Consider the following 13,574-nt stretch of genomic DNA (forward strand, 5'->3'; position numbering starts at 1 on the left):
TGTCTTCTTCTGGGGAATTGAGGTTTGTGACAAACAAAATAAACCCTGAAAAGGTAAATGCATACATATTAATAGTATGCCCTCTTGTTTACTAGCATTTCTGTATGGTTCCTTGTATGTCTCCCAGGTAACGTACTATCTGGCACTGTAATGTATGGATGTTAAATACATAGACACATATATTTTTTTACCAATAAGCAGTCATTCCTGACAGAGGGTAGCTAAAGAAAAACACAGGGCAAAATTCCACATGCATACATTGCATTACTCAATCTTTTTCTCAAACACATGCTCTTGTGTTTATGAGTGCTGAAGCTTCTCCGTTCTAACACTTTTCAGTTCATCCAGCAAGCACTTTCTTTGGTCTCCCTCTCATTCATCCTTAAAAAGATCTGATTTCTGAATTATACTGCATTGTCACAGGCCTATCATCCTCAGTTCTTTATGTAATCATGCTTTCTCAAGAGGCATTTTTATTGTTTCACATACCTTAACTTTTTGCCACATTCTGATGACATTTCCACATTTCTCACTAATTCAACAATCTTTATACTACATGTGCAGTACTATTAATAACTCATTTAAACTTCCCCAACTTTTTTCTTCAATTACATTCAACATCCAACATCCAATCTTCCTTTCCATAAAGGTGAAATGACTGAAAAATATTCCAATGAGCAAGTGAGCACTTCTATGAGACACTTAAGAATATGGTTAATACTTGCTGTTTGCAAAATTAGAAAGACTGGGATGCAGTTCAATTGTTGCATTTTTTAGCTGTCAAAAAGTAATCCACACCATGCTTGAAAGATGTGATTACTGAACATACTGATTTCAATCTTCTGGACTGTTTTTAAATTGAAGCAATTACAATATAATGCATTTTAGGCTACTCAACAAAATTTTGAATACCCTTCATTAAGGATGAAATCACGGTAAGCTAAAAATCTTAGATTAATATAAATGCTAAAGTAAGAATTTTCAAATCAGGGATTAAAATCCTTGTATTTATACTAATTCTTGAACAGTTTTTGATGCATGTGAAAATGAGTCTTAACTGGTATTATTTAAACTGTGCTGTTGAACTACTAACGCAGCAAAAGCAAATTCAAAAATGCCATGTTGACAAGTTACTAAGGTATGATAACAAGTTCATTATGCTCATTTCTTTCAATAACAAAGCTTAATTTGGGTACTACCAATCTTATTCTCAGCCTTTTAATCATGACAAAATGATTAAGAAAGGTAGAGAGACCAACTTGACTTACCACTTTCTGTTAAGGTCTTGAATGAAATTTCAATGGTGAAGGAATCGTGTACCAAGGACATAGGGTGGTGTATTGACATGAAGGATATATTCCCACTGAATCTGTTAAGAGAGTTGGAGGAGATAATCACATTTGATATATGCCATGGAAGGAAAATAACCGTCTATACTGCACCAAAGTTTGGTGATATAAAATTCTGTTAAGAGTGAAAAAATCTTTAATGCATAATTAAATGTGGATATAGGTAATTCAAGTGTTATTATGGACAATACAGAAATAAAATGAGAATTCTTTTGAGTGATTGAAAGGCTTCTGGATGTTCCTATTCATATTAGTAAATTGTAATAATCTTTTAACTCCTCCCTTAAAAATATTTCAATAACAATAATAATAATAATAATGACACCATCACCTACAGATCCCACATCTACAATACCACAAATAGTGTTACTAATACTAATACAACTACAGTAACACAACAATTAAAAAAGGATGATGAAGCTGATGATGAACAAATGAAAGCAGAAATTTGCAATGGCTTGCAGGATTTAACTATATGACTAGACATGATATTAAGGAAACGAGCATGGTGAGCTACTTGCCAAGAAATGAGCTAAATGAATGGCTAGGAACAACACAAAGACAAATGTTTAGTTACAAAGTCACCCTATTTTTTACAAAGAGTTCCATGACTAACTAGTATAGATCACTTTGCTCTTCCATGATTCCAGAAAATGTCTTGTGTGAAAATTACAAATAAAGTTTATGAGTGAGGCAAGTAAAGAGTATATGGTAATTACCAATGGTATTATGAGAAGAATGTAAGATGGTCTGTTATTGAATGCATTTCTTTACCTTGTCTATTCAGGGTCTTTTTGGTTTCATATATCCTTCATGACCACCCATGCATCCATTGTGACTGAACTTTAAAAATCAAGTATCCTTGTTGTCTTTGCATCTTTGCACAGTAAGGAACAACTTATCTTGTGTATATATTTTATGACAGCTGAGTATACAGTACCTGCATCTTTTGTGATAACATTCTGCATTCTTTGGTGCTTCTCTTCTACATCTTATATTCTTCCTTTATATTCAAGTATAATCAAGTGTAATTAAACATATTATTGATACCCTGTTTTCTCCAAAAACAAATGTTATGTTGAGTTTTAATTCTCTAAATTGTTAGATTAGTGTTATAGAGACTCAGAAGAGCCCACTGTCAACAAAAACTACCCTGGCTAAACCTAAAAAGTCTTTTCAATAATGTATGATCACAAATAGCAAGTCCTCAATCCTTTAGTGGATGATTACTAGGTTCTGCCTATAAAATGGAAATCTTCTGAATTCAAAGCACTAATGAAAATCAAATGCAATAGTTGCATAAAATTAACCTCATAAATTCCCAGATTTTAGCTGTTTACAACTTCTGGTCAAATAGCAGCAATGGTAGTAGCAGTATGGCAGTCCCCGCTTATCGGCAGGGGGTTCAATCCCAACAGCGTGACGATAACCGAAAATCGCCAATAGTAGTAGTAGTACTGTATAGTAACTCAAATATGATGTACATAGTCTTAAGCCATACCTTAAACAAATTTGAGGGCCTTTATTTGGTATGTTCATTGATGACAACCATTTGTACAAATCACTGATAGTAAAACCAAGGTGAATTTTTAATAGAATTCATAAACATAAAATTTTTCCGTGAAAATAATGGAAAATATTCACTAAACTGTTTCTATCCTTTTGGAATGGCAAGAAGTTTGATTTGTTCTTTGTGCCTGTTTTTCTGAATTAATTACTCTACCCCTTCATATTATGAGTCAGCAATCATGTAAGTGATGTATGGTAACACTTGTTGTAGTTCATGAGTTTGATTTGCAGAATCACATCTATATCAGATACTTCAGCATAAAAAGTGTTAACAGTCATGGTCTTGAGTATCATGATGTTGTGTATTTAAAATGTATTTAAAATGGTGTTCACATGCCCACATACCTTGGTATAATTCCTTTAACATTCAAAAATGCTAAATGTTCTCTTTCATCTTCATTGAAGGGGTCTTTGCAGGTATAAAGTCCTGCATGAAGTGAACGCACGTTTTGGAACATCAATGACCGCTTGTGTAAGGCAACAAAAAAGAAAAAAAAAGGTGGCATTAACATTTTACAAGCCTCTTATCAAGTATACACCTTATAAAGCATATGTTGAACAATATCCCAAGTTACATTTCTTGTGACAAACTTACAATTTAAGTTTTGTTACTGTCCAGAAGTTTACAGTAAATCTACAACACAAATAAATACTACCATTTTCATCCAAAAATTATTAATAAAATTTCCTAAAAAAATATATGAACATTTAAATTCCTGAGGGTCCAAATTAACCAAAGAGATTACAAAAAACCCTCACCTGAGAGATGATGATATAAGAGAGAAATTTTTTTTAAACAAACTGGAGCTAAATCTCTACAGGAGCAGTACATTTGCAATTTCCCATCAAAAGTTAACTATTTCTACAAAGGAGTGGGTCCTTAATATCTATAATAAATTCTCAACGTATTTTGGAATGGCTGGGCTCCCAAATTAGCATTTAGCTCAGTAAATCCCAAATCTGTATTTTCTAAAATATCTTAAAAGTGTGGTGAAAATACAAAATCAACCTATTTTAGTAATTCTTATATGTTACTGGTCTTATTTATGTATGTACAGTAATTACTTATATTTGCAATATGAGGTTACAGTCTCAATACACAAGATACTTCACCTATCCACTAAAGTTCCAATACAATCTCAGTGACACAGATTACAGTACTTACATTTTCAATTGCAGGTGCTGGCATAACTTTGCTCTGTCCCACTCTGCACCAATTATGAGGGTATTGCTTGGGCTCAGGGAGAAGGCATTTCATCTCCACATTGCTGGATCTATCGACAGGCCAAAGCTTCACTGTTCTTGCATTTCTGCTCGTAAGTGTTATGTTGTCTGGGAGTTGGAAACCTTGAGAAAGGAGTAAGTGAAAACAGTTAGCAGAGGTACTCTGAGATGTATCTGAGCATGCTTAAATTGCATGCATACATGCATACATACATACATACATACACATAAACACACACACACACATACATATATATATATATATATATATATATATATATATATATATATATATATATATATATATATATATATATATATATATATATATATATATATATATATACTGTATAAATAAAGTATGAATGTGGTTTTGACCATTGTGTTACTTTTATCGAGTGTTACAGGAAACAGCAAGATTTTTAAACACAAACACATACACACATATACAGTATATATACATACATACATACACACATACATACACACATACATACATACATACACATATACACACACACATATATATATATATATATATATATATATATATATATATATATATATATATATATATATATATATATATAAAAACAGAAGTAGGCGACGGCCAGTGGCACACATCAGCGCGAAGGTGGACCATGGAAACGTACTAATCTCAGCATATTCTTTATTTCCAAAGTTTCGTAATAAGTAACTTTATTACATCATCAGGGAATCTATTAAATAATGAATAAAATTACTTTAAAAAATGCTCTAAAAATCAATAAAATTCATAAAATACAGCACAGTTAGAATACAAGATAAAAAAGAAGAAAAAAACAAAAGACATAAAAGCAAAATCAAAGACCGCTAACCAACCTTATACCAAGAAGGCAGAAGACAGAATGCATAAATAAAAAGTTAACTCAGGTAGAGCTGAGTGGAGGAGGTCTGGGTATTTAACTGGGGAACTAGTTGTTTAATAAATAATGATTCCAGGATAGGCAGTTCCCATGCATTAGTTGTTTGGCCTATGATACAGGAATCATTTCTATCAATATATGTTTTACAAATTTTTTAATGGTTTCTTATGCTTGAATGCTTGGGATTGGAGAGCCTACAGCCAGTACAAAAACTTAATCCCCGATGAGAGTCGATTCTGACCCTCAGTAACCTCCTCGTGGATCCAACATATGTCCCAGAGTTACACTTATGGCAAGTATACTTATATACCACGTTAGAGGTCAAAAGCGGGTTCATTCGATCTTTGTATCTGAAAAAGGAACTGATCGTTAGTGGATTTTTGGGATTAATTTTAGATTAATGGCACCATAATGTTTATGAACAATTTGTGCGAACCTTTGTCGAAAAGAATCATCATGTAAAAATGGAAATTTGGCATAAAAAGCTAATTTTGGTACTGTACAAGGTTTGGTGATGTTCATGAATTTTTTTATTACATCGAACTGGCAATCCTTCCATGAAGGATTAGTTTCCTTTCTGAATATTTTATGAATACCTGCTTCCCACAGAACTTGTTTTTTAAAAAGCTCCATATGTTCCTTAACAAACAATTCATGAACATCGCCAAAACCTTGTACAGTACCAAAATTAGCTTTTTATGCCAAATTTCCATTTTTACATGATGATTCTTTTCGACAAAGGTTCGCACAAATTGTTCATAAACATTAATCTAAAATTAATCCCTAAAAATCCACAAACGATCGGTTCCTTTTTCAGATACAAAGATCTTTTGACCTCTAATATATAAAACTGGGACATATGTCAGATCCACGAGGAGGTTACTGAGGGTCAGAATGACCTATATATATATATATATATATATATATATATATATATATATATGTATATATATATATATATATATATATATATATATATATATATATATATATATATATATATATATATATATATATATATATATATATATATATATATATATATATATATATATATATGTATAATGTATATATATATATATATATATATATATATATATATATATATATATATATATATATATATATATATATATATATATATATATATATATATATATATATATATATATATATATATATATATATATATATATATATATATATATATATATATATATATATATGTATATATATATATATATATATATATATATATATATATATATATATATATATATATATATATATATATATATATATATATATATATATATATATATATATATATATATATATATATATATATATATCCATATAGTGTAAGAGTATATAAGATATATATATAGGAGGATATATATATATATATATAGGAGCTGGATAGGTGACATGATCTGGAGTGCAGTGTGCATGCCAAGTAAAGTGAATGATCCAGTGTTTTGACATGTTGCTGAGGAACTTGCTATGTAGGAGCATAACACACCTGATGTTATGAAAGTTTCTGTACATTATGGTTCATCCATAATTCAGGAGTTAAAATAAAGTATGAATGTGGTTTTGGCCATTGCGTTGCTTTTATCACGTGTTAGAGGAAACAGCAAGGTTTTTAACATGTAGTATATACATATATATATATTATATATATATGTGTATATATATATATATATATATATATATATATATATATATATATATATATATATATATATATGTATATATATATATATATATATATATATATTATATATATATATATATATATATATATATATATATATATATATATATATATATATATATATATATATATATATATATATACAGTATATATATATATATATATATATATATATATATATATATATATATATATATATATATATATATATATATATATATATATATATATATTATACTACACATATGTTTACTGAGCAAAAGCAACGCAATCCCAAAACCACATTCTACTTTTAAAAAATGTACAGAATCTTTCATAACATCAGGTGTGTTATGCTCCTACATATTAAGTTCTCAGCAATATGCAAAACACTGCATCATTCACTTTTACTTGGCATTTACACTTGTGCTCCAGTAGCATCATGTCACCTATCCAGCTTCAGTTGTCTTCCTGTACACTCCTTCCTCCCAACTATTATCCTGAATGTATTTGCATTTTGTATTTTTTTGACAATAATAATTACTGTCTTGGACTGACTGTGCATTAAGGAAGAACATGGAGAGACTGCATCTGCCTATGAAGTAATTCTTGCAGAGTTAAGAAACTTTCAAATTCTGCATACACAAAAGTGTAAATAAGGCACTGCCACGCTTTAAAGCATCAAAGGGCAGGTTAACTCTGGTATTACGTGGTTATTTGGTTGAACATATGATAGAGCCTAGTTTGTTTACTGAGCAAAGAGTCCTCCATTCTAAAAAAATTTGGGGCTATGCCCCAGTCTTCTAGCAATACAATGCCAACACATGGGTCAAGGCAGTATAGAAGTAATCCTTTCTCTTCAATGTGATTAAGATAATGGACTACAAGTACTTACACAAATGAAATTCATCAGAGCCATCGAGGCAGTCAAAATATCCGTCACAGAGATAGAACTCGGGAATGCATTTCCCATCCCCACATGTATGCTGCTGATTCCTCTTGCACTGCCAAAATCAAAAGAAAAATTGTAAGAATCAAACTATGACACACAGGGGTCGATGTTTTATTTTACACTGTGACTGCTGACCTTCTTTCCACCTCAGTTTATTCAATACATCTTGGAAAAATAAGGGAATTAGATTACAGTTAGGATCAGAAATTTTTCAAGCAGTTACATACTTGATCCTTTCAGTATTCCCACACAATACAAAAAACTTTACAACAGCATCAGACCAGATTGCTTAATGATAAATTCACTTTATTGTCATATTAACTGATAAAAATACCACAGGGCAGAGAGTAAATGATGTATACTGTACTACCAAAAGTCACAACTTTGCCTAGTAAAATTATCTTCCATTTTGAACACATCTAATACTACTCCTACTACAGTATTAATAATTATTACAATTTTTATTATTATTAAAACTTCTGTTGCTATAACAAATGTACATTAGAGCAAAAACAAACAATCTCACTTTTCTCAGACTGGAAGGTGAAGTACTGAGAGTTAACAGCAAAAGAGCCCATGCTGCCTAAGTAGAGTTGGACTTTAATGGAATTCTCTATATCTGCTGTGTGATCTTCATATCCTGAGTAATCTAATGCCACAGTTACATCCAAGTTGCCATTCCATGACTGTCTGAAAACATATTACGTTTAGTATAATGACAAATTTAAATTAATTTGTATTTTTCATAGCTTACAAACCTGCAGTCTTAACATTAGGATAAATCTTCTGGCACCAGCTGGAAACCGGCAAAAATAAAAACAAGAATTGTTTATGCAAGGAATTGGTGGCATCTGGCATCTGTCACAGAGATGAGGAAGGAAGCAGCCAGCGACCTGATCTCAACCACGTGACGTATGTTTTCTTCCAGCCCATTGTTAACTGAAAGAAGGGTGACTAGAAGTGGGCAGTAAATGTTAAGAGAACAGGTTTGATAGCTAAGACAAATACAAATTAATTTAAATTTGTCATATGTTTATACACGGAACAAACCTGGGTCTTAACACTAGGTCAGACTCACTCTTGGTGGGATGGAGGTAAGAGAATCCTGAACCAACTAGAGGTTTGGCACGCCCGGTCATACTTCCTGAATAAGATAATTCAAAGGAAGGAGACCTAAGCCTCTGATCTGTTAGATATATGGTTATCCAACAGTCAAATTACTGGGCTAAGTCCAATGCAGAAATTCATTCCATTAGAGGAAGTTAAAGAGTTATATCTGTTCAGATAAAAATTAAGATAGCCACCTATACATGTTTGTTATCATTCCTCTCTCTCCTTGCTAGAGAGGAAGGGTTTGCTACTGCTAGGTATATTCGTGTAGAATAAAAACAAATCAACAGTATGGCTACTACACTCACCTGTATCTGGCCCATTCCAGCATATGATGGAACCATCTTCTTACAGCCCGCAGGTAGAGAAGACAAGAAAAAAGGGGAGAGGAAATGAGACCAGTCATCTCAATCATCCTCACTTTCACTCAATCATCCTCACTTTCATAGCATCACCTTAGGCAAGATACAAAACTGTCCCACTAGGGGCACTGGATGAGCTACACAACTTGTTGAGTAGCCACCACCGGGCCCAATAGTGGGGCGGTTAACCCAAGATTTTGGACCTGATCATGCGCTTTGGGGTAGAAGCATAAAACTTTGCACATTTACTTTAACCCCACCGAACATTTTTGATATGGATTCCATTCAGCCCTCTCCCCTGATGGCCAGTATGGGGCTTGCAATCTAAGGACTGATTATTACCCCGTATTTTTGTTATTCAGCAACATTAGACTAACTTTTGACTCCATTACTTCCTCTCATATATATAAAATGTGTTGTTTGTCTTTCCCAAGTCTCTTCAAATTAATTTCAACACATTTATTATTTACATAAGTTAAATAATGTCTGCCATTTTCAAAACAGCTGACATAAACATTTACTCCTTTGGTGACACTTTTAGTAACATCATATTCTATTAGTACAAATTGTCAAATCAAACCTCATGACTATACTTCAGCATACCTGCAAATGCACCAATAAATAGTGACAGTATTAAAGTAGGCAAATTTTTGTATATGAATGCATATTTGAACAGGAATATTTATTCATTTTTCTGAAACATTTGACATACCCTGTATCTCTTTGCAACATATACCTTATATAATCGGTCAGAGAAACTTATTACAAAGTAGCAACTTGAAGGTGGACTATTTTAGAGTCTATGGTTAAGTATGGATCCTACAACATCCATTTTGAGCTTCCAGTTTACAAAAATTCAAATGTATATGCATAATCATTACCACTGCAACTGAGACAAAAATGAGTCACTTGAGTTGTCCTTCACAAATACAAAGAGCTGTGTTTCATTTGTGTAGCATTTGGAGTGGAGGGTGCACATGCTTTCTTGCATTTACAATGTATGTAAGTCTAAAGTTAGCTGAGTTTGGAGGAAGGGTTGTCCACTTTGTACTCAAGGATGAGCCACCTGTTTCCTCCCATCCCAATCTGTGATCTGGTAACTCAGATCCTTTGAAGCACCTCTCATCCGCACATGGCCTCGATACGCAATGCCATTGCTTGAGGGCTACTTGTGTTGGGGGAATATGCTCCAAAGCCCTGGACTTACTTGCAAACAGATGCTGTTTGACTTCATTGACTTTGGATAGCCCTCCCATTCTGTCATACAGAGTGCCACAAACTGTTCCAGGAGGCTCATTATGTTGTCTGGAATCTCTGCTAGAGCTTCTGCTAACATCAGAAATGCATATGTTGCCACATCAAATACTTTCCATGTGTCCTCAGGCACTTGATTTGCTTTTACCAGCAAAGAATGAGATAACGTCACAGCTGGTAAAGGCGTGAAAGACTGCCAATGAGTTTGTTTTTGAGGGACCCAAAGCACTAGCTATTTCATGCGCTGCGATGTATCTGTGATGCTTTCCGACCCAAAAGGATACCCATACTCCTGACACAGGGTAAGGTATTTTGTGCAAACTGGCAAACTGGACACAGCGATGACACAACATCAGTGTCACCAGTTCTGATAGTTATTCTTTGATGCCCTTTGCTTGCTGTATCAGACACATGCAGCACTAGCACCAACCACGAGTCTGCCTCTTCATGGGAGCAGTGTTCAATCAGGCTCTTATCAGTAGCTGTTGCAGTCAGCACTTTCTTGTCATATGTGTTGTTGATCTCCTTATCTTCTACTGTTAGGGAAGTGACTTGTTCTGTGAGCAGATGGAACAGCTCAGTTTTGTTTTCATCAACTCTAAGGAAGCTTTTCTAGTTGCTGGGCACAGGAGAGCTCACAGTGATCCTTCTACGCACACCTTTGCCTCCTCTTCCTCTGGTGGCAGCCTTCAAGCTGTCAGGGTGCATAGGTGTCCCACTCTATATCCAATTTGTTCACATGTTCCAGATGGTTTAGTATATGTGGCACAAACACGTTGTCAGCATAGTTTTGGAAGGTTTTTGAAGTTTTTGGTGATAGCATCTGTACTATCACAGCTCAATCAATCACCAATGCACTCACATCTGGGGCTGATGCTGGGGGTTCCACTTGTGCCTCAAGTATAGATAAAAGATCAGCCTTGTTCCCTGATCTCATTTCACCTTGTTTACGCAATGAAGGGGGATAAGGCTGATTCTCACACTTGAAAAAGTCCTAACGCTTGCCTTCTCAGAACTGACAAGCTATATATAACCTCAAGAACAGGGCGCAGTCATCTTTCAGTGTTGCCACCTGTGACTTTTGCTGTGGCTTTTGTTTCTTTGTGGAGAAGAGTGGTAGCTTATTCTTATGAATAGGCTCAGTTATGGATTTGAATCTCTTAACATATCTCTCCTTGACAAAGAGATCATATTGTTCTTGACCTTTTTGGTGAGCACTTCTGATTGTCTCGACAACATCATGGTCCATTGTATCCTTAGGGTTCAAGGTAAGAAGATCCCAGCTGCCTTCCTTGAAAGGATTTCCCATCTCATCTAGGGCAGTAACCAGTGCTAAGATTTTTCTGGCAAAAGAGACTTGCACACTCTGAGCTTGTTCATGATGCTTCTCTTGAGACACCTTGCTTTCAGCTGTCTCTTCAAATTCCTCTACATCCTTGATATCTGTAGTGGATAATTACATTGACTTTAAAATGTTTCAAAACACATTTGTGTTATCAATTTATAGGTGATAAATTAATAAACATGTATGATAATATACATAACTGCAATCATAATTATTATCAATACGCATACATAACATAGTACCTACCGCTGGTCCTGCATCCATCCAGCGTCTAAGTGCTGATGGGTTTTCAGTCAACCCCACTGTTCCATCGTCTCCTTTAACCAGTGAATTGACTTACTCATGTGCCTGATCAAGAGCCATGGCTGAGAAAGGCCTTGCTGACTTCTGAGCAACAGACTTTCCAGAACAGAACTCCTGATAGATTGCTGGGTGTTGCTGTTGCAAGGAACATGGATCACATGCACGATGTTTATGAGTGCAACCACCTTCAGATAAATTAATTTATTAAGGCTCTATCATTTTTAGAATGCCTCCTAGATGAATTTGATCTTCTGGCACCCATTTTGAAAATGGCTGCCTTGAGATATACTTTTACATTTTTTTTACTTGTTCCTATTTCTGATCACTTGAGAGGATAAGAAAACCCATCACTTGACAGGTCAGAATGTATTGGAGTGTTGAAAGGCAGTCCAAAAGTGCAGTGTGCAAGAAAATATGGGTAAACGAGTGATAAAAGATGGCCTCCTGTAGTAGCCATCAGGAGGCACTACTAACTAGGGTCCATATCCAGAAATGTTCATTGTGGGATAAAGAAAACTGATATGTCACGGGGTTGAGGTCAGGTCGCTGGCCACTTCCCTCCTCATCTCCTTGACAGATGCCAGGTGCCACCAATTCCTTGCATAAACAATTCTTGTTTTTATTTTTTTACCAGTTTCCAGCTGCCGCCAAAAGATTTGTCCCAATGTTAAGACCCAGGTTTGTTCCACGTATGAACAATTTGAACTTTTTGTCTTTCTGGCATTATTTGGCAAGGTAGTTTTTAAAAATTGATATTATGCAGTATATATATACTGTATAAAATATATACAAGAAAAACTATTCTTGCAATGTTGTTATAAACATCAAAGATACAGTATATGTATACTGTATATATATAGAGATATATATATATATATATATATATATATATATATATATATATATATATATATATATATATATATATATATATATATATATATATATATATATATATATATATATATATATATATATATATATATATGTGTGTGTGTGTGTGTGTGTGTGTTTGTTTGATGTTTATAAACATTGCAAAATGATCTTTTCTTATTATTTTTAGTGACTTTTACCTGCTGTTTACAGTAAAAAAAGTATGAGTTCAGTCATTTGAAAAGTATAATACTGTACAGTACATAGAAGTTTTTAGCATGGTTTTATTTGCCTATACATTTCTGGATTTATCAGATGCCATTATCAGCAGGGACTAAATACAAAAGTTGCTGTTATATTAAACTGCAATGTGCTGGCTAGGGCTCTCACTCCGACAGCACCCCATAAGAATAACAAGGCAATATAAGGGGTATGTATACAAAATACACACAGCATGAGACATTTGTTGGCCAATCCGCGAGCAGAGAAAGAGAATAACTTAAACAGCATATCCAGTGGATGAAGTGATGGTTGGTCTGGTAAGGTAACACACCGGGTAAGGTGTTGACCAATCAACAGACAGGGAGATGCCGCAATGACCTCCACTGAGTCTGTTAACTGTGAAGATATTG

At 33.7% G+C, this 13,574-nt stretch overlaps 1 protein-coding gene across 1 annotated transcript in view; it reads right to left on the reverse strand.

The window, feature by feature from the left end:
• Positions 1-13,574, reverse strand: part of LOC136851612 (latrophilin-like protein 1) — an 86,774-nt gene that overhangs the window by 50,546 nt on the left and 22,654 nt on the right. Inside the window, exons 4-9 of the mRNA XM_067125980.1 lie at positions 8,214-8,385; positions 7,639-7,747; positions 4,084-4,265; positions 3,264-3,385; positions 1,269-1,369; positions 1-45 (exon numbers count right to left, since the gene is read on the reverse strand). The exon at positions 1-45 is cut by the window's left edge and continues 138 nt beyond it. Of these exons, the coding sequence (XP_066982081.1) occupies positions 1-45; positions 1,269-1,369; positions 3,264-3,385; positions 4,084-4,265; positions 7,639-7,747; positions 8,214-8,385 (731 nt within the window). The remainder of the gene's footprint in view (positions 46-1,268; positions 1,370-3,263; positions 3,386-4,083; positions 4,266-7,638; positions 7,748-8,213; positions 8,386-13,574) is intronic.

This window comes from Macrobrachium rosenbergii, chromosome 3, assembly GCF_040412425.1.
Source record: "Macrobrachium rosenbergii isolate ZJJX-2024 chromosome 3, ASM4041242v1, whole genome shotgun sequence".
Classification (NCBI taxonomy): Eukaryota; Metazoa; Arthropoda; class Malacostraca; order Decapoda; family Palaemonidae; genus Macrobrachium; species Macrobrachium rosenbergii.